The 23,468-nt window shown below is 34.4% G+C and overlaps 1 protein-coding gene across 2 annotated transcripts in view; it reads left to right on the top strand.

Annotated features, from left to right (window-relative positions):
• Window positions 1-23,468, top strand: part of LOC126975595 (inverted formin-2) — a 148,610-nt gene that overhangs the window by 103,859 nt on the left and 21,283 nt on the right. For both annotated transcript variants that reach the window (XM_050823556.1, XM_050823555.1), the window contains 6 exons: window positions 8,222-8,330; window positions 11,105-11,185; window positions 14,695-14,854; window positions 16,917-16,950; window positions 19,897-20,035; window positions 22,308-22,487. In XM_050823556.1, the coding sequence (XP_050679513.1) occupies window positions 8,229-8,330; window positions 11,105-11,185; window positions 14,695-14,854; window positions 16,917-16,950; window positions 19,897-20,035; window positions 22,308-22,487 (696 nt within the window). In that variant the 5' untranslated portion in view covers window positions 8,222-8,228. The remainder of the gene's footprint in view (window positions 1-8,221; window positions 8,331-11,104; window positions 11,186-14,694; window positions 14,855-16,916; window positions 16,951-19,896; window positions 20,036-22,307; window positions 22,488-23,468) is intronic.

Below are 23,468 nucleotides of genomic sequence, written 5' to 3'. Positions count from 1 at the left end.
ACACGCCACAAATTAGGATATCATCCCCACTATCTGGATGTGTGGTGGTCCTCCAATGTGCGATTGTCAAGGAGCTTCCTTGTGTGGTGTTTTCGGGACGTTTTATTTTATTTATTTTGTTATTGTTATTGTATTAGTTATGACATGGGTTCCTTCAAAAAAGCGCTTCCTTAAAGGCCGGCAACGCTCCTGTGATTCCTCGGGTGTTGCAAGAGAATGTGGGCGACGGAGATCACTTAACACCAGTTTATCCGTACACTCGTTTTTCTTCTTCTTCCATAAAAAAAAAGCAATCTGACCCGAAACTCGCCTGTGAATTCCACTATCACACCACACGGCGTAAACCTTAATATCATCACCAGCTGGGTTGTGCGGTTTTCAAGAAACTTTCTTCCACGAACGATATGGCATGATCATGAATTTAAAAAAAAAATTATGCCTGCCTAAAAGGCCGGTCACACTCGTGTAATCCCTCTGGTGTCGCAAGAGAGCATGGGAGATGGGGATCACTCACTCACACATGGCCCATTCGTTTTTTTTCCTACATCATAAAAAGACCGGGGAGATGTCAGGACAAGATTAAGAGTTCAAAGATTAAGATAGTACCACGACTGTACCAAACAGACGTTCATAATTTTTATAATCGTTAATAAAATGCTTGCTTAATACCTTTATATATATCACAATTTTTAAGGATTAAAACGCGTGTAATTGGAACTGTGTTTTTGCATTAGATTTTTGCGTAAAAGTTACATTTTTATTTTAGTTAAGACGGACAGAAGTAGAACACGGTCTAAAATTATCTAACACCTGGGTTCCAATAATCTCTTAGTTAAAACCCACAACTACACATACAAAAAATAAGAGGACACTATCAGTAAACTTTGAATACCGTCTCCGAGGTAATAACTATATTGCTAAACTTCATAATGAGAACTATGACAAATACTATCTTTGACTTATATCATCTGCAGTGAAAACGAGATCTGGAAAGGTCTTGAAACGTCGGGTTAGCTGAAATAAAAATGTAACTTTTTCGCAAAAATGTCATTTAAAAGAACAGTAAAAATTACACGCGTTTTAATCCTTTAAAAGTGTTTTATTAAAATGTGTAACACTCGCGTTAATCATAGAAAATAAAAAGAAATAAATACTCAATACCTTTTGTGTTTTTTTTTTATTAATTTACTTTTTTTTGACTTACTCGTATAAGGCATTATGTATCTGAACTTTGTGTACTTTTGTTGCATTTCATTGATCTAATTTAATAAAGTGGTTTTGATTTGATTTAATTTGAATTTCGTTCGGGCTCTCTAGATGACAAATTTCAGAAACGAACAAAATGTATAAAAAATCCAAGAATTCATGGTCCGAACAGTGGACCGGATTTATTCTTACACTTCCTGCAATACTTTAAAAAATTCCACGCACTTTAGAATTTCTTCAGTGATCTTGCAACCTTGTGTGCATTCGATTCCATATCGTATATGGTCATACGGCCGGCACCAGACGACCTGACCAAATCGGGGGGACCTTGCTGAAAGGTCGGGCATGGAGAGATCATGCGTGGAGTTAGTATTCAACAGAGCAAATGAAAGCAAAAATAAAAAAATTGATTTAATTAAAGTTTTAAATTAAATTTGTATGTATTTCTTTAAGATGCACAATAAATCACTTAACATTTTGAATACTTTTTGTTGTTCTTGTCACTCATAGTAAAAATTCAAGACCTTGCAGTGGAAAGATCGAAAATTCTTGATTATATCCACTTACTGTATTAAAATATCTTATTGTAGACACTATTACTCACAGTTGTTTTCCTTTCTAAAGTGTACGATAAAAGGAGGCCTCGTAAATATAGATAAAACGCTGTGAGCCATACAAATATAACCTACTAAAACTGAGGTTATGTTTTATAAAGCGACATTTGTTAAATGTTTACATAGTAAAAATGGTTGATATTGTGATCATAAATGTAATTATGACTTTAATGAAATGCTTATGAACAAATTCAAATATTTATATTAAAAATAGGATATGACATCACTCATTGTAAGTTCCCATTCCAAAAAGAATGCCTCAGACCTGAGAAGAATGGGCGCAACAAACACAGCGGGCTTTTTTCATCAAAAATATGTTTACAAAGTAATATTGTACAATTAAACTTATTATTTAATAGCCTGAGGGCGGTCGCTCCATTCCCAATCTGTGGAATTATTAAGAAAGTCATTTATGTTATAGTAACCTAAACGTTTGTGTGGTAAACCACACAAACGTTTTTTAGCAATTCTTTTGAATATCGTAATACTTTTGTTTTGAACTTTTTCTGGAATCTTATTGTAAAACCATATACATCGCCCCACAAAAGACTTACCAGCTCGACTTAGTCGACTAGCAGGCATATAAAGTTTATGTTTGTTCGTATGTAAATGTAGAAGTATATCATAAGATAAATAAATTGCAACAAAAAACGACATGTAATTTTTATTGTTTAATCATATCTTGAATGAGTATCTTATAATATGATTAAATCTTCAGTGCTTACATAATGATTCTATTATAACGTCGACTTATGTCGTACCAGTGGGAGGCTCCTTTGCACAGGATGCCGGCTAGATTATGGGAACCACAACGGCGCCTATTTCTGCCGTGAAGCAGTAAAAAAACTCACAATGGATTGACTTGTTAGTCTGTTTAAGTTAAAGTTTAGCGTAGTTTTTTTTTTAATATGCTACTATAGATTATAATCTTTGCTAATGAGATGAACACGTACAATTTTTTATTGTTATAATATTTTAATTAAAGTCAATCTCTCTATTACAACAGTTAGGATAGTGGATTAATAAATAAATGGATAAATGAACAATGTGTTACCATTTGGTTCACTCGTTACTCTGATCAATATCAACTCAATGCTATTATATTTAAGGGCTACACAGAGGGTCAAACATAATGTGAGCCCCAACACATTACTCGATTCTGACTCAGTTGCTGATTTAATTGCGCAATTAATTAATCCAACTTGTTTTTAATCGTCCTGTTTTTATGCACACGAGTGGATTTATTGTGTATGTGGCCAGTGTTTAAAATTATCGAAGTTGAATTATTATTATACAATAACAGTTTTTTGCTCTATTTTAAGTCGAGTAAGACCAATGTCTAATCAAATCATTTATGTACCTACTCAGGCCATAAAATAGACACTGAATGAATGAATGTGAATGTCAAAGTTATACATTAACCCACCTTACTCACAATAGTCTGCTAACATAATGCTTTATGTTAGCAGACTATTATGAGTAAGGTGGGTTAATGTATAACTTTGACATAAGCTTTGATGAGACGAAGCAGCTAGAAACGCATTGCTATTCTTTTCATAACCTCACTTTTAACATAATATTTGTACAATCAATGTAATGTGATGCAACAAAAATATTCAAACGTTTTGAACTACTTGAGTAAGTTGTTCACCAGTGGGAGGCTCCTTTGCACAGGATGCCGGCTACATTATGGTTACCACAACGGCGCCTATTTCTGCCGTGAAGCAGTAATGTGTAATCATTACTGTGTTTCGGTCTGAAGGGCGCCGTAGCTAGTGAAATTCCGGGGCAAATGAGACTTAACAACTTATGTCTCAAGGTGACGAGCGCAGTTGTAGTGCTGCTCAGAATTTTTGGGTCTTTCAAGAATCATAAGCGGCACTGCATTGAACGTCTGGCTCGTCTCGTCCCCTATTTTCGTAAAAAAAAGTAAAAGAAAAGTGTAAATGAAAACGAATATTATTTTTTTACGCTTATTAATAGTCCGTTTATTGTTTATGGATTTGTGTACTAAAACTCTTATTTCTTAAGCACATATTGAATTACTCTAGCACATACAAAAAAAAGAATAGCAAAAAAGCAAAACAGAGAGACACTGATAGTGATGATATTGTTCTTATGTGAAATATAATTTGGATCTAAGGCTAATTTTAAAGAATTCGGCGGCAGGAATTACGTGAAACAGCTCTTCGGAAAACTCCCCGTGCGGATCCATAAATGCGGTAGAAGACACACATAGGCGCGGCGTCATACACGTACCGCATGGACGTCGACTGCTGGACAAAGGCCTCCCCCAAAGATTTCCACGACGATCGGTCCTGCGCTGCCCTCATCCAACGTATTCCGTCGGTCCATCTTGTGCCTACCAACACTCGTCTTCTATTTAAATTCAAAATACGAAAACACATATTATGTGATCCGTGGCGGGTGAGGATCGTACCGAAGGCTCCGTTGGGAGAGTCAACGTTCCAACCTATTACATCACCGACGCTTCCGTTTCGGAACTTTAGTGTTCGCAAAGAAACCAATATGTTTCTTATAACGCATTTAAATGCTTCTATACCATTGTAGTATTAATATTATGTATTCTATATACTAATGATATTTTTATTTATTTACATACCAGCTGATTCAGTATCGGTGTTTTCATAAAAGATTGGCGTTTCACATAGAATCTGATAACGATATACAGACGCTTACAAAACTATCGATATACATATATATATATGTAATGTACAAGCATGCGGGGTTCGCTTCCCAGAAGTAATCTATATTCAGTTCAGCTCCTAAACTTCCTAAGTCCTAACTTAATGCAAGAATGTTGATTTATCATTCTCGATACATTTACTAGGTCGAATACGGAATGCCAGCGATATAATCGGTTAGATTAAACGGATTTTTCCTGGTTATTTTATTATAAATATTTGTATTAATAATTTATGTTGAGAAAACATTAACTTGTCATGCTGACTATAAGGCTTGGTCGAATTTTTAAGTATTTCGTAATAAAATATAGGTTTAAATACATGTTAAGGCATCTTTACTGATTTATTTTTAATTTATTCGCGAGTGTAAACTACGCGATACAGCTAATAGTCGATAATGATGAAAATATAGCACATTATGACAAGATTCATTTGAATCACGGTGCGGCAAATGAGAATTGAACGTTAGACCACCACGTTAGAGACCTTGGCATTACGCCTACCCACATTGCAGCTATTAAATAGGTATTACTTAGATTCTACGTACTTCATGCCCAAAAGCCTTAAGTGTCTATTCATAGCGTAATCGATTGATAGTTTCGACATATTTTGTCTTTTTCTATAGAAGATGAGGACAAACGAGGGTTTGGGTCACCTGTTGTTAGGTGATCACCGCCGCCAACATCTTCTTGCAACACCAGAGGAATCAAACGCGAAATTACATTTTTTATTACGAGTTGAACATTAAAATCATCGAAATCAATAAAAACATAATCTCAAATTAAGTTGCTCAAATTAATATTTTGCTACGTCGCGTCCCTGATTTTCACCTCTCGCTACAATAAGAACGGCAACTATGGTTATGGCAGGGTCGATAATTTTTGAATCCAAAAACAATAATAGAAGGATAAAATCCATTGCAAATGGAAAAGAATATAACAAAAATGAAAGGAAAAATAAATTACGGGCGATCTGTGGTCGGGAAGTGTTTAAAGGTAAAAAACGTTTTATCTCGATTTCTGGCAAAACTACAAATCCTATGGAATAAAAAAAGATCTATAACTTTTGTTTCAACACTTATTTCATATAACGTCTAAATTTATATGAAAAATTCAACAAACCAAGGCTTCGGTTTTTATTTTTATCTTTATTTTAAGAGAGGTCATCAAACTAAGACTATATACATGCAATTGTTTTTATTCAAAAAATTATTTTATCGTTACAATACTATGATAAAATTAAATTAAAACTACCATTACGGGGAAGTGTAACAAGAATTTCCATCGTGCGTGGCAGCATTTCCACGTTGGATAGCAAGGCTGATCCGTTGACTGAAATAGCTGCCACCGCTTGGGTTTCCAGTAGCTCTATTGTGGCGAGAAGATAGTACTTTTCACATTCTCCACACCGCTGGGCCTCATCGGTCACAAGTGTCTCGATACCAAACGGCACAAAGATGTAAGACTCACTGAGTCCAAATTTTTGCGACGTTTGCTGTCTTGAGCAGTCGAAGCAGCAGCCCCTGCACCAACTGACGTAACTTGGACATGAGAAGGAGGCAGTGTGTTGCCCAAGCCATCATTCTACCAGGAATGCAAATCATGGAAAAATGAAAACAATTATATCCATTATTATTGTTGGTCTCAGTGAGTCATACATCTTTGTGCCGTTTGGTGTCGAGACACTTGGTCCGTGGGGCCCAGAGGCGCGGAGAAAGTTCAAAATACTATCATCGCGCCTCAATAAGGCTACTGGAAACCCAAGCGCTGGCAGCTATTTCGGTCAACGGATCAGCCTTGCTATCCAACGCGGTAATGCTGCCAGTATTCTTGGTACGCTTCCACGTAATGATAGTTTTAATTTCATGTAGTCGTTGTATTGTAAATATAGTTATAAGATTTGATTATACTAACGACATATTTTTTTTAAGAAAATAAATTGTATCCATTAATACCTAAAGATCTTTAAAAGGAAGCTCAGACCATATATGCGTAACTGCAACAAAACATTCTGCTTGCCGACAAAAGATTATTTATGCAATCTTAATGATTCTTAGAACTGAATCAAGATGAACACTCAGTGTTCTTGCAATTTGCCGACAATTGATACCCACTTACAGTTTGCAGTGCAGACTATTTTTAATCAAATACTTCTCAGTATCGGCTGTTGATTGTTTTCCTGGGAATTCTTCCCGTGGGATCACTGGATGCACGGACCGTTGATAAAGTAAATAACAAGGAACGATGTCTTCAGTATATATTTCACTTTATTTATTCAAAATTTCCTGGTAATACGTAATTTTATTTAAAAATTTAAATGTAGGTTTGCATATTTTCTTCATTTATATTCACACTATATTTATCACACCACCAAACTTTACCGATAATAATTTAATTTTATATTTTTTTAATGTAATCACTATAATGATTTAATGCATGAAGTTTTCCATTTCCACATTCAAATATATTAATTAATTATAATATTTGTATCCTTTAACTACATTGAATAATGATATTACATAAAATGCATTTAAGTGTGAAATAAAAGGTTTTTTCAAATTTATTTATTTATTATAAGGCCCTCTGTCATTAAACAAGGTGCAGCCAAATTTTCAACTACCATTAGAAATGATCCCTTTCACATGAGTTGTTTAGCTTCTATTATCATACCTGTGCTATTGCGTACTTTCATTGTCGACAATGACTTGCATATTTTCGTCATTATCATATCGTTAATGACATTGACATCTAACTATTATGGCAGCGGCGTATCATTTGATATTATGTAATGTTAAATTTATTGTCATTCTCTATAGACAGAAGTAAAATAATTTATATTTATTTATATAAAGGACAACCAGTAGTTGTTACATTCTAATACGCTTAAATATTGACATAATATGAGTTGAATGTACAACAAATTAAGGTGTAACAACATGCACAGTAATTACTTTCGTGACACCAAGAACACAATAATATAAAATAAAACAAAAAATTAAAAAATCAAGAAACATGCGAATTTGAAAGGCAAAAAAACATATTAAGTAAGTCATTTGGCGCCTGACAATCTCGTATTTTTTTTAAATGCAGGTAACGAATCTTTAAAAATACATAAAGTATTTTCATAGTTATCATATAAAATTTGTGTGAATTCGTCCTGAAGCATAGACTATCCCCCTTATTCATAATGGTCCGCTAACTTTAAACAGCCGCTAAGGAGTGTTTTTTCTCATTCTGACTTAGGTCAATGGAAGAAGACAGAGTGCGAATTAGCAATGCTTTAAGTTAGCAGACTATTATGAATGAGGGGGTTAGAATATACTCGGGTGTAGACGACCTGCCAGTCCGATCATGTGTTCAATGTGTGCGTTAGCTAGAGGTTTATTTTTCAAAATACTGGGTACAATAAATTCGACTATCTTGCTATATCTCTGTTAGAGATGTACTTCTCTCTCGCACGCGTTGTTTGACTACGCTAGTAAGACTAAGTTCTGATGTGACGACATATCTATCGTGGAATATGTATGAATCTTTTTGTTTCACATGTCTATCAATTTGTTGATAAAGTAGAATAATAGAACCACAGAGTAGGACTACTTATGTATTGAGTAGAATTATGTTATTATTGACTTACTAAAGTAATTATATTTAAGTCTATGCGTCGGAATACTCATCGTGATCATTTGTCGATTCACAGAACAACGATGGAGAGTCGAGTGGGACTGGACTACATCGTGGAACATGCGGAGTACGCCAGCAAATTGGCTACAGCCCTCACCTCCCCCACGCCAGCTGTTAAGAAACAAGTAAGTTTTATGCTTCGTTCATTGGGGCGTTCCCTTTAAACAAGCACTTATTTACCATATTCATCATTATCGGCCGGAAGACGTCCACTGCTCCACGGACAAAGGCCTCCATGACGATCGATCCTGCGCTGCTCTCATCCAACGTATTCAGGCGATCTTGACCAAATCTATCGGGACGTGGTCGCCATTCGAGGACTTTTCTGTCCTACCGGCCATATGTCCGTCGAATTATGTACTCTGCCCACTGCCACTTCAGTTTCGCAATCATGTCGGTGACTTTGGGTCTCCTACGGATCTTCTCATTTCTGATTCGATCTCATAGGGAAACTCCGAGCATAGCCCTCTTCATTGCCCTCTGAGCGACTATGAGTTTTCTCATCAGGCCCGTCTGCCTAGCGCACGTCATCACTTGGAACACACAATGGTTTAGAACCTTCGTCTTCAGACACTGTGGTATTTGGGACGAGAATATTTTACTGAGCTCCCCGAACGCTGCCTCTGATCTGAGTTGGATTCGATTACCATATTATGTGTGACAAACAGCTCTTTATGCAGAGAATGCATGGAGACAGAAAAAGCATATACATATGTACTGCAGAAGCGTGGCCAAACAATGGACAACTCTCAAAGTCCAACATCACTTTCAAAAGCCTGCAGCATTCTAAAAAGTCTACCAACCTTTCTAAAATAGCATGGGCTCTAAGTAAGAAGATTGAAACGCCCACTGGCCCAATTGAGAGGCTAAGTTTGTAAAAAATATGGTTGTTTTTATGTGGTAATTGATCTGGTGTTACGGGTCACATAAACACAAGTCCATGGTTCTTCTATCATTAGAGAAATCAAAGAGATTCATGCGCTTGCGTATAGTTCCATTAAAACTATTTTTACAGTATTTGGCCGTCACCACACATTTACTAATGTGACTCAATTTGAAGAATGTAGCTTAAATATTAAAATAATTTAAAACATCTAATATTTACAGGCTCCTCTGATATATTTCTTTCAGTTTTCTAAAGGTGACGGGCGAATCGTATTCAAGTATGATTATTCGAAAAAGGATTTTAATTACTTATTGATAGTCAAAATCAGACCCGAGAAGAACAGGCGGTAGCAACGCAGTGGTTTTTTTTTTTTTTAAATTTCAATTTAAATATTATGAAACGTCGTTGATTAACTAAATAGCCAGAGGATGGTCGCTCCATTCCCAATCAGTGATATCATTAAGAAAGTCATTTATGGTATAGTAACCTTTACCACACAAACGTTGGCCGCACAAATTCCTTTTTATACGCTTTATATTAGCTTCACCTGTATGTTTGTAACCGACTTCTTTGGGCGCGATTTTGACCCACTTTAAACGGCTTTTTCGTTTTTTTCGATTTTGTTCAAACTTTGTAGATTTATCAAGGACCGATGACATTACACTAAATTGACTAAAAAATGAAAAATAAATAATAGCTAAAAAAAACTAAAAAGCACGCTTTATATAAAATTCAATTAAAAAATAGAAAATAAATTTAAATTGAAAATAGTGTAAAAAAATATATTTTATTGTAAAAAAAGCGTGGGGTGCTTTTTAAGATATTATTAAAATAATAATTCTTCTACACCCCACGCTTTTTTTTACAATAAAATTCTAGTGCAATTATTTATATTCTTGCATAATATCTACTATTTACTGCCGCACAATATATAAATTAGTTTGTAAAATTGTATCGCAAAATGTATCTGTGCAATATATCTCACGCTCAAGACATTGGCATACATCAGACTCTTATTTAGTTAGATATTGAAATAGAGGCTCTTAAATGATCCTCGATACTTATGAAACAGATAAATTGACAGGATAATGGATGCTTGTCAAACATTAAACATGACTATATGTTGAGGGCTAAGCAATGGGATTGGGTAGGTGAAATACATTACAAAGCCTTTAAGAGAATAAGCTCCCTTACCTGAAACGGGTATATGTACAGAGTACCAAAAATAACGAACTTTACCAAAAAAGAATTGTATTATATAATACTACAATGGCTTATGTCATGTATTCACTTCAAATTATATTAAAAAAATAAAAGTAGAATTTACTTTGGTAGTTTGATTTGATCGCAAAATTTAATGAGAGTATTATTGAACTACCAATTTTGTGGTTAGGTTAATAAAATATGTGGTGATTATGTTATAATAAGAGTAATATGTATGGTAGGCATCCCTTAGCTAACATCTTGGCATTTTTATTCCAACTCAAAATACTTCCACTCGATTCCTACATCCATACGAAATATTTAGGTAATATTTGTTTGGAGTACCATACTAAAAGGGGATGTAAATCAACAATGGTAAGAGCTGTATAAGTCATGTAACATCAGCTTCGAATTGTATTCAAAAACTAAATGTAGAGTTTACGACGTTGGATCGTTTGATTTGATCACGAAGGTTTATTAAGGTACCGAAGTTTTTGGTTAGCTTAATATAAGATTCTTGGTGATCATGTTGTAATTAGAGTAGACATATATAGTAGGCGCTCCGATTAGCTCCCATTTTGGCATTTTTATTACAACTCAATAATTTTTTAACTCAACTACTTAATTGATACTTTGTAAAATATTTTGGCGAAATCTTTGGGTCATTCGTTTGGAGTATCATACTAAAATTAGGTGGTAATTTTTGTAATCATTTAAGTATTATATATATTGGCGGTTGAGATTTTAAGTCGTTATTAATGTAACTGGTGATAAGTAACAGTTATTAATAGCGTTGCATTATTTTTCCAGGTGTTTGAGCTCCTGTCAGCGCTGTGCGTGTACAACGCGGACGGATACGCACGAGCTGTTGACACCTTGGACAGATATAAGGTAACATACTTATATTAAACGCCACCCACGACTTTGACTGCGTAAATTTAATTTAGTTGGCAATATGATGTTTGAATGCAATGACGTTCTATCATCGACCTCTACTATATACCACTGGACTGGCAGCTGTCAAAGTACTTTTGTGCCTGTTTGATATTCGCTCTTTGGCCATGTAGTGAGAGTCTACGTTACTTAAACTAGTGATGACAACCTCAGCTAAGCAAACATCGATAGGATAGATATTTACAAAAAAAATGTGTACTTTATTACGTTGATTCCTGAAGTATAAATAACACGTAAAACGAACGAAATTAATTCAAAATGCAAAAATAATTCAGAGTATTGTACGTTCTTTCGCAGGCATTTGTATTATGCGTTCTCTCGACGCTTGCGAATGGCGCTTCAAATAGGCACAAAAAAATTCTATCAAACAAATGGCACAGCCTGTCCAGTGGTTTTTTTAGTCTGAACAAGTAACTGTACGATATATTTTAAAGTCATCCGCATATAACTCGTAGTTTGATTCTTGAATACTTTTGGAAATATCGTTTATAAACAATGTAAACAATAATGGTCCCAAATTAGAGCCTTGAGGAACGCCAGATGTTTGTTGAAATTCTCTAGATTGATACACACTTATTTTAACTACTTATGGTCGATGAGCTAAATATGATTCTAACCATACTAATACACTTTCTGAGAAGCAGTATGCATCTCTTAGCTTCTTTATTAGCAGGGTGTGGTCGACTTTGTCAAACGCCTTACTAAAATCTGTATACTGTTGTCGCTACATAAAAAATAGCGGCCTTCCAAATAAAATTAGCATGGAGTTATACCTGAGAATAAACCAAGAATATGCTAAATGTTTACAAATAGACATTTTGCATTAATTTACATGGCTGCTTGACATTCGGAGAACTTCAGAATTATTATTGTATTGACAGTGTTCTCAGCGATATGTTCAACATTTTGCATATTCATATATAATATATTCATTTTATATAGTACAATTACTGGGCAAATGAGACTTTACATCTTATGTCTCAAGGTGGCGAGTGCAATTGAAGTGCCGCTCAGTATTTTTGGGTTTTTCAAGAATCCTGAGCGGCATTACATTGTAATGGGCAGGACGTATCAATTACCATCAGCTGAACGTCCTCCTCGACTCGTCACTCCTCACTCCTTATTGTCAAAAAAAAAATTTGGTTTTTTCTTAGGTCTAAAGTTTTTTTGTTAGGCCGTATAAGTTTTACCTACATTAGCAACGACGCAAAAATAAATACGCATTAAGTTTCCTACTTCAACCAAGTTGACTTAATGTTATTGTTATTTTTATTCAAAGAGCATTCTCAACCTAAATACGCCTTGCTACACCACAGATCGAAGTGTCTTACTGACTACTGATTGAAAAGGGTAAGGTATCGAGGGCCCTTAACCTCTTTACGTCAATCTGTCATGTAGTAGCGTGGTCCTCAGTAGCTCGATTGGCGATTGCTATCGAGTCGAATGCAAGGTCGTGTGGGATTTTAATAAACAAAATTGCAATCAATTTTAGATTACAATTGCATAAGCATCACGTTTCTCTTTTAATTCTCGGTTGACAACTCATCTTTAATTTTTAAATTAAGCGTTCAGTTTTTCAAAAACTTTACTCTGTTATATGTAATCGCTTATTAATCCAATAAAATTTGAAAGACTTCGTTTAAACTCATGATCTGCTGATAAATGAATACTAAATACTAAACTAACAGCATTTTTTTTATGGAATAGGAGGACAAACGAGCGTACGGGTCACTTGGTGTTAAGTAATCACCGCCGCCCACAATCTCTTGCAACACCAGAGGAATCACAACAGCGTTGCCGGCCTTTAAGGAAGGAGTGCGAACAAAAGGAAGCAGCATCACAATACCATCAACCTTTTGAGCAATAAAGTAACACTTAAGTACTCAAAGACCCGTCAAAAACATTTCAAAGCTATTCTAGAACTTTCTCGTTAACACTTAAGAGACGAATAATAATTAAAGGCTGTTAAAAATATTCTTTTTTCTGGATTCAGGTTGTGTACTTTGTATCTCTTTGTTTATATTTAAATAGAACACTTTTAAAGGATTAAAACACATGTAATTGTAACTATGTCCCCATGAAAAAGATATCTGGAAAAGTCTTTAAACGTCGGGTTAACTAAACTAATAATAAAATTTAACTTTTACGCATCTAATGTAAAAACACACTTACAAAGACACACGTTTAAATCCTTTAAAAGTTTTGATGTGAAACATCTATAGCCGCACGTAAAACCGATTTCTGGCGTGGCGACGCATGCCGTGGCGACGCGTCGCCTTGTCACAGTAATACCGTCCTCAGAGGCAACATCGAATATAACTATTACCGAAGTCATTGATTGAACGAATTAAGTAGTCACGATTTGAAATAAATTCGTAAATTTTTGTATTTAATGAAAATAAATGTTTATTCAATAAATAGTCATCGTTATCTGGAAAAAAAATCGTAATATTTTATTTTATCATTATGACATATTTAGTACCTATCACAATATGTTCTTTTCTGCATATTACTTTTACAAAATAATGTCGATGTTTCACATCTGCCAGGCGTCCCGTGACGGCTCACATTTTTTTTTATTTAAATGTGTAACTCTCGCGTTAATCAAAGAAAATACTAAACCCTTTATACCAAATACGTTAATATTACAAGACGTCGTAAGGTTTGTTGGGTTTACTTCCCGGGGCAGGGCTTGTTTGTCATACACGGTTGAAGGCTCGTAGCGACATCGTGGGGCCAGTCTTCACCTTCCTTAAGATTATGGTAAGCGATTGTTGGTCGCTGTTTGTGGTGCCTGGTCGTTCTTTTTTTCTATATTGATTATATACCATTCAAATTTATTAGTTTAAACATATAACTACTCGCATAATACCTTTAGTTATTTACAGAGTATGTGGATTGATACGTCTACTGCATACTCTTTTGCGTTTGTTTTATGATTAATCACTTCATTTTTTAATTACACAAGTACCTAAGTGAAAACGTTTGAGTACTTTTGGTGTATCACTTTACATACATTGTATGAATTATGTAGAATGCTGAAACTGTAAATATAGATTTAGAAGGGGGGTGATGATTTTCTTCATATTTCATTTCGTTGAAGCTGAACTTTTCCGAAGTGGTGATAAGAAACATTCATAAGTGTCATTTTGACCTGAGTGAATAAATGATTTATCTTTGTTTCTATTTAGAAGACCTTGATAAATAATGAGAATAGTTCGTTTTTTTATGAAAATAAGGGACAAGACGAGCAGGACTGTCAGCTGATGGTAATTGATGGGCCCTCCCCATTACAACGCAGTGCCGCTCAGGACTCTTGAAAAACTCCAAAAAAAATCTTTATCTATCAAGTTAGTTATCGATTGACTCCGATGACAATAGATAGCTAATAATAAAGATTTATTTTAATGCAAAGTTGTAACGTGAAATATATTAAATTTTCGTAGGTTTTAAAAGGCGACAGGTACCGTCTAAATATAGTTGTGGAGGAACTGAAGAATGCGACGACGATCGACTACAAGACCACGTTGGTCGCCTTCATCAATTGTCTCATTATATCGGCTCCTCGGCTGCCAGACAGGATCAGGGTGCGGAATGAGTTTATTGGTATGTTTACTTTACTTTATAAATATTTAAGGTCACACACGTAAGGGCATAATACCAGGGACGAAGATGTGACCATCTCGTTTGAAACGGGAACGTAGTGTAAATATTTAGACATCCCGTGGGAGTGACTCGGATCTAATATGCTAGTGATACGAATGCACGATAGATTTATCATTATAAGAATTGCCATTAATTGCTTTTGCTGCAGATGACGAAGAAGCCACGACCGTTCTCAGACAGTCATAATTCGGTAACAATTTAACGCTGCAGATAATTCTTCAGTGTCTGAATACGTTAGATAATTTGTACGTCCAGATAGAGTTTCTTGCTGTTAGACAACTGATAAAAACAGGCCAGGTTTAATACTTTAGTGTGCGAGCTACATCTTACACTCGCGATGTGCGCGCATTGCTCAAAATAGAGGTTAATTCTAAATCATAGATGTAAATATTCTAAGCTAAATACTTTGGGTTAGCTAAATTATATAATGCTGGATGTGACCGTACACACTCAATTAGTTTTCTGTGGTCCATTTTTGACACTTGTATCATCAAAGCGTCACTACTTCTTCCTAACGAACGAAGTAGCTGTCCATACCTAGCGGAAACACGGACGGGACGGGGCACGCGCGAGACGGGATTTGCTAAACATCGTAGGCGACGATATCATTCCCGCCCTGTGAGTGTCATGTTCCCGTTTCGTGCTTGTCTCCGAGACATATTATGCGCCTTCACATATTTTGGATCAAATGATATTTAGAGTCCTAGTCGCTATTCAGACATTATCTATAAATAAATTTAAATATTTTATTAAAAATTAGCTCTCTCGTAAATCCTTCTACTCCACATCTGAATTTCTAAGCGATCGGTCAGCCTGGGACTATGTAAGGATTATTTTATAGCAATAACAGTACTATATTGTATATTTTATTTTATTAAAAAGAGCGCTTTTTGCGCAAAACGCTTTGAGAGTTTTCATCAATTTTGAGAAAATTAATACCTTTTACCCAAAACATCCCATACCATCCCGTCCGTATTAAAAACCTGTCACGTGTGTGTTTAAAAGGCGCAGATAATATCTTTTAATGTGTGTATAGCATAACTCAAAAAGGGTCTTATTTCGATATTTTATGGAAGGACAAACGAGCGTACGGTTCATATGATGGTATGTGATTATCGCCCACACTCTATTACAACACTAGAGGAATCACAAGAGCGTGGCCAACCTTTAAGGAAGGTATAATCTGTGTCACCCAGAGCAACAAAAATCACATTAAAATAACAGTAAAAAAACGGACAACCCTTTTCGTTTTTTATGAGAATTTGATTTTGTATCTATTCTATAATGTCATTACTTTTAACTTAGGTGATGCAACTTTCATTTCCATCATTTGTACAAGCCGAAATACTTCTACTATTTAAAGGTGGGGCCTTTAAATAGTATATAGTAATTTCACCACCAAGGCTTGGAAACCGGAAAAACATTCGAACCGGTTATCGTTTAAGTACATAGAGAACTTTATATTCGGTTTTGTTTTATCTTAAATCAATATCTTTATGGTTTTTTATAAATTTAAGTTCATTATAAATGTGTCCTTTAAAATTTTCCACTAAACTTAACTGTCGAGTGCTTTTTCACAATAAAGTTTCGTTTTCGCACAAGAGGAGTGTACGTACTTCAATTTGTAGGTATTCCCATCTCGTTACGGCTCCTACGGATTTAACCGAAATAGAATAAGGGTTGATAAGACCCTCTTTTAACGTTTACACTTCGAATGAAATTATAGATTGACAAACCTGTTTTGATTATTAATAACCGTTTAATTTAAAAACCGGTTCCAAGCCTTGTTAAGCTTTAAATTTTCGTTTGCTTCTTTCCAATAAGTCAAATAATAAATTGCAATAGAAGGAGTATTTAAAAAAAAAATCTGCAAAATCTTAAAATTTCAATATTAATTGTTTTATTTGTATAAAAGAATTAATATTGATGTGTAATTATATTTGTGTCCAGTATTGAGTGAATCGAGAGAACAAATTAAGTAAATCTATTTTTCTTTTTTCAGGTTTGGGATTATTGCCAACTCTTAGTAATTTAAGGTTAGTATTGAAGCGTCTATATAGTTTTTAACTCTATGGAGCATAGTTTCCGTTGAATTAGATATTTCAGAAATATTATAACTTCAAAATGTCAGTCTCAGCTTTAGACCTACAGCAACTAATTCAGTTTTGTTTTCTTACAAATATATGAATTTTAATTAAGTAAGTAAGCATTCACAACTCAGTAACTAGTTGGTTATAATGCCAATTCAGTTAATATAAAAGAATCAGTAAAAATATATACTCCTTTTGCTAGTTTACGTTACGTATCATTTAGTGTAGAAAAAAAGCAATTGTGTGGTTTTATGAAACCACCATGCAAGTGAAACTTTTTTTCACAAAATAACATAGGTTTTAATATCAGCATAGAAAAAAAGCAAATTTATATATGATGCTTTATATCTTCATAAAATAAAAAAAAAATATCAAGTGTGTGGGGTTCGAACCCACTCTTCCACCCGAACGCAATTGCATCCAATATGCGAACTATAGGCGCCGCCAGACCGTCACGCGACATGCGACACATAGACGAAAAAGTTTGTGACGATGTAATAAAAGTTTCACTTTAAAAAACTGTTATTATTAGGGACTACGCGCACTTATTCAGCTCTTTTCAGCTTTTGTCCATAGAGAACAACAATTTTGTATGGAGACGTGTACGCGTCGATTCAGCTTTCCGCGTCCATTCTGCTTTCGCGGCAAACCAGCATAAAATGAGGGTAAATGTGTTTTTATTATGCGAATGCTATAGAGAGCGTTCGGCGCTGCTCCGCCGCGTACAGCGCTGTTCGCCGTCGAATGCGGTGGAACAGCTCTTTACAGGGATGGCGACCTGTATTGTTCCTGCGTTGATTTGACGTAATTATTATGCACGCAAAGATTAAAGAGTGCAGACGTTATTTAAAGTTCCGTACGCGGCTAATAGAAGCAGAGCTGTATAAGTGTGACCAAAATCGTTCAGCGAAACGCGAATGGAGCTGAATAAGTGCGCGTAGTCCCTTATCCGTAATAGTTATTGAATGTTTATAAATAGTAATATGTTTCTAGCCAACACCCACCGCATATCTCGTGAGCGTGAAGTGGTCGGCCAAGTTGTCACTTATGACAACTTTGTACTTGTTACAAATTAGTTAAAATGTACAAACAAAACCTGTTCTACATTCGTGTTGCAACCCGAATATGAGAATTTCTCGAATATTAATAATGTTTCTTGGCAAGACATTGCCGTAGAGTGTACTGGAAATTAATTGCAATATTTATAAACTGGACGTCACTTATTAGTTTGTGGAGAGCCGGCCTATTTGTTCGGTTATACTGCGAAAACTACTGAACCGATCGAAATAATACTAATGTCATAAGATGAATCTTATTTCGGAGAAAGTTTAACGGCCATTGAGATAAAAATCGTAACCATCGTTGACTTTTCTGTCCCAATAATAACTTATCGACGGTAACTCACCCTATCCATACACGCTGTCTGTCAATGGGACGAAGTATAGCTCACCACCGATAGAAGTTTGTATGGAAACTGCAATTCTCGCGTCCCAATATAAGGCGATAAGAATGACTTATCGCGTATATTGGGACAGGCTTAGATTATTGACAGCTAATTACTGACAGTAGATGGTAGTAATTTATCTTTATCTGTAGATAGTATATTGGGAATGGCCGTAACTGTTTATTTTTCTTCTTTCGATAGAATATGTGGACTAGTCATAAAATTCAAATCACTCTTCCTCGGGAAATATCAAAAATTTCGGTATAAATTGTACGCTTTTTCAATAATATTGTACTAATTATACTATACTATGGTGTAGTATGTTTTGACGATTGATAGAGTAGGAAATAAACAAAAAACCACACATTTATTAATTTATTCATAAAGATACACAATTATAATAGTGTAATAATTATTTAACTTATATCTTTATGAATAAACTTACATTAAATAAAATAAAATTAATTAATAATTACTTAAACAATTACACTGATTGTAATGTCTATTGTACCTAAGTGTAAATACAAGATAAAAGTTAGAAATATTATAGAATAGAAATATTCGTCAAAATTACATTGAACAAACGTGTTAGTCGGTTTACGTTTTATAAAAAGCACACTGACCAAAGTCCATCATATTAGAACATAAAAGGTTGTGCGTTGGTGCTGGTTTTACCAATTTTGGCGAGGAGGCTATAATGTAGAGATTCAACGTGCTTACAATATAGGATTACATCTGTTTTGCATAATTACGTGATAGTTCGTGTAAAGAGAGGAAAAGTTATTGAAGACATGTTGGACACCCTCACTTTAGTAGGCATCACTTTTGTAGAGCTTTCTAGTTATAGCCTGCTTAGAGAGCTTTTTAAACTTAATAGCAAGCAGGAACAAAAAATAGATCTATAAAATGTATTCTTTGTCTTTGTCACTGAGTTTTTTTTTAATATTATTTAACCAGTGGAGCTTTATTCCTCTACAACGAGCTTACCATATTTAGAAAATATTTTCTACTTTTTATAAAATATATGTATGTCATATATTCACATATTTTAAATTGAGAAGGTATAACGTCTCAGTGCCTTTAGATAGTCTTTATTTCTAGCTGAAATGAGAAGGTATAACGTCTTAATTAGTAAAATCTCATTAACTCTAAAGTCTTTACTTACATTGAGCTTAAATGTCAATTTGTTTGTGAAGGTATATCGTCTTAATTAGTAAAATCTCATTGATTCTAAATATTCTTTACTTATTTTTAGCTTAAATATTAATTTGTTTAAGAAAGTATAACGTATTAATAAGTAAAATCTCATTGTCTGTAAATAGTTTTTCTTATTTTTAGCTTAAATATCAATTTGTTTGAGAACTATAACGCCTTAAATAGTAAAATCTCATTGACTCTAAAAATAGTCTTTCGATATTTCTAGCTGAAATGTAAATTTGTTAATCCAGGCATGAAGCAAGTACCAACCCAGACTTCGGGGTCCAGCTAGACGTGTTCGATGAACAGAGAGAGAGTGATGAAGCGCAGGGTCCTGGAGGCATCAACCTGAACTCACATCTCGATGTCTTCTACGCGATACTCAAACAGGTATAGTAATTATTCCTCTTATAGTCCAAGCGTGCGCCTGGCTCCGGCAACGGAACCGCACCGCCTTACCGTACTTCCCTTGGTCAAAATGGTGGTTCACGCATTTCACATTCATTCATAAAATTTCATTACCAGTGGGATGCTCCTTTGCACAGGAAGCCGGCTAGATTATGGGTACCACAACGGCGCCTATTTCTGCCGTGAGACAGTTATGTGTTAAACATTATACTTTACTGTGTTTCGGTCTGAAGGGCGCCGTAGCTAGTGAAATTACTGTGCAAATGAGACTTTACATCTTATGTCTCAAGGTGACGAGCGGAATTGTAGTGCCGCTCTGAATTTTTGGGGTTTTCAAGAATCCTAAGCGGCACTGCATTGTAAAGGGTAGGGCGTATCATTTACCATCAGCTGAACGTCCTGCTTGTCTCGTCCCTTATTTTCATTAAAAAAAAATTCAACAGGAATTTGAAATTTGAATCCCACATATTTTTGTTTTATTTTTTTTTTACTGTATCGTAGTACCATTTTTGAATATGATGATAATAATGATACCCAATAATGTGAGAAAGTTTTAATGATTGATGAAATTTAATTTAAGTTATATTGATAACTACATACGAATATAAAATTTGTTAAGTTTTTGTATACATTAACGATATTAGGTGAAGGTGTCGGAAAATATAAGGCCTCTCGAAACTTTCATTGAAGACGCTGTCTGAACCCTTTGAGATATAATAAAATAATGTATGGTGTGTAATATATAGGTCTACAGAAATAGTCCGCGATATGTCTATCTGTTAAAGATATCATTTTAATACATAAAAAAATTGCCAATAATAAATAAAGCGGTAATGTAAAAGTTGTTCCATAATTTTATAAATACATTCAAAAATACGTTTTTGTTTCATTTTTAACTCATTAACTTAGATAACACATTTCCGATTGACTACATTATTCCCGAATACTTACATATTTTTTTTTTCTATTGACAGAAAAGTGTTTATCGGGTCACCTAGTGTATATATAAAGTTGTTTGTAGGTATTACGTAGATAATATTCATTCACTCTTTTATATGTAATAGCGCAATAAATTAAAAATATACTATATTTATAATATCATTTGATAAAAACAATTTGTATTTATAAATACTGTATAAAAGCTTTCTTTAAGGAAACAATATTTTCATTTTTTGTCACCTAATTACTAATAAAAGCTGTCTCTAAATATGAATCTTCGAATTAATGTTTGACGACGACAGACGACTAGTATAGCCGAGTGGTTAGCGATCTTACCTACTAAGCTAGAAGTCCCGGGTTCGAATTCCGGTAGGTGCAAGGATTTATTTGATGAATATGGATGTTTGTTTCCGAGTCATGGATGTTTAATTGTATTTATGTATGTTTATATGAATTTATGTATGTTAGTATATTGTATTAAATATATCATTGTCGTGTAACCCATAACACAGGCTATATAATATGCTTAACTTGGGGCAAGATAATTTGGGTAAAAAGTGCGTTTTTACCCAAATTATCTTGCCCCAAGTTGTAAAAAAAATGTAAAAAAAATGTAAATATGTATTTTAAATTATAGTTTGATCACTTTTTCCTATAGCCTGAATATAAAATCAGTCCTCTAAAAAGTAAGTGACGATAAATAGAAAACTATAATTTATAAAAATCGGTTAGGTTAGGTTATGTTAGAATAGTTAAAACAACGCACGAGCCGAGCGTAGCGGGCCGCGGCAGCGCTCGGCGAGTGCCAGAAACAAATTCTAGGCGTTTCCCTTTCTTTCCTCCCCATAAAAACGTCCCAATCCTTAAAAATGTCATAATTTGAGGTTAGGTTAGGTTAACATTTTTATATTGTTTGGTTATTCAATTTTAGTGACACTTTTTATTTTGAAACCCATTATAATTATTTGATTATTGATAATATTTCCAAGTAATTCTTAATTAATATTATAGGTAAGCGTTATAATATTATTTGGTGATTCAATTTGATAGGTGACTGATCTTCTATTTTAAGAACAAATATTATTTATTAGGTCACATATGTAAAATGGATTTATTAGGTAACAGAAAAAATCATACCCTTTCTTTAAACCCAAAAATACTCTTTACAAGTTTGTGAAGAAGAAGTTTTCACTTCTGTCGTATAGTCTTGCAACTCTTTATTCGTTATATTGTAAAATTTCTATAGTTGATTAGTACATTCAACCACTTAGTACGACATAGCTGTATTGATTTTAAACGGTTTTAATATTCACAGGTTTCCGACACACCACAAGAAATCCCATTTCTCAGCATTCTGCAGCACCTTCTACGAATAGATCCTAAAGAGGCAGTCAGCGACATTATATGGGACACGGCAGAGACTCTGGTCCATAGAGCAACGCTGTTGGAGACCAGAGAAGATGCTGCAAAGCTTTTAAGAGCGCCAAGTGTACAGGTTAGCGGGAAAACCTACTGAGATAATTAATACTACGACACAAAAATGATTATCATACCTAACCTAGCAACTTCTTTATTATTAATTTTCTGTTTCTAATACATATCTTTATATATATATATATATATAAATCCAATGTCCTGATGTTTGTTTCCAGGGAATTCCTAGACTAGTGAATGGATTTTAATGGGGATTACTTCATGGAGTGCAGTTTAGTCCAACTTGAAAGATAGGATAGTTTTTCTTTCAATTTGGAACCCATAATTATTTTTATTTCCAATATTTGTTTAGTATGGACATATTTTTAATTTATTGACGCACGGTTTGACGGTTCTGCTGTGAAACAATTTCATTATAAGAACAGAGAGCATATTTTACGAAATAATTAATGATGTTATGAAATATTATTGACAAATTCGTAAAAAACAGTGTTTTCCTTAATATGTACCTAGAACAACGTCTGTCGGGTCAGCTAGTAATATAATATTATGTGAAAACTCTTTTCAAGTACAAGTAAAACCTCTCAAATTAAAAGTGCTTCAGGACAGAACGGTCACTTGTTTGCAATCATAATTTTATCTGTTTTGTCACCAAGTAAATGAGTAACATTCTGCATTGTGCACTATACAGATAAGGTAATTTTTTTTTAAATTTTACATCCATGTTCTGAATGCATCTCTATACATAATCTTTTAATTTTTTTTTAATGATAATAAGGGACGAGACGAGCAGGACGTTGAGTTGATGGTAATTGATACGCCCTGCCCATAACAATGCAATACCGCTCAGGAATATTGCAAAACCCAAGAAATCTGAGAGGCAGTACGCTCGTCACCTTGAGACATATGATGTTAAGTCTCATTTGCCCAGTAATTTCACTAGCTACAGCGCCCTTTAGATGTTATGTTTATCCCTTATGTATCAAAGAAATTGATAATTGCACGGTGCTTCTCAGATTTGGGTTTTTCAATAATCCTTAGG

The sequence above is a fragment of the Leptidea sinapis genome, chromosome 36, assembly GCF_905404315.1.
Source record: "Leptidea sinapis chromosome 36, ilLepSina1.1, whole genome shotgun sequence".
Classification (NCBI taxonomy): Eukaryota; Metazoa; Arthropoda; class Insecta; order Lepidoptera; family Pieridae; genus Leptidea; species Leptidea sinapis.
Note: the sequence above shows the minus strand (reverse complement) of the source record. Positions and strands in the feature narration are given on the sequence as shown.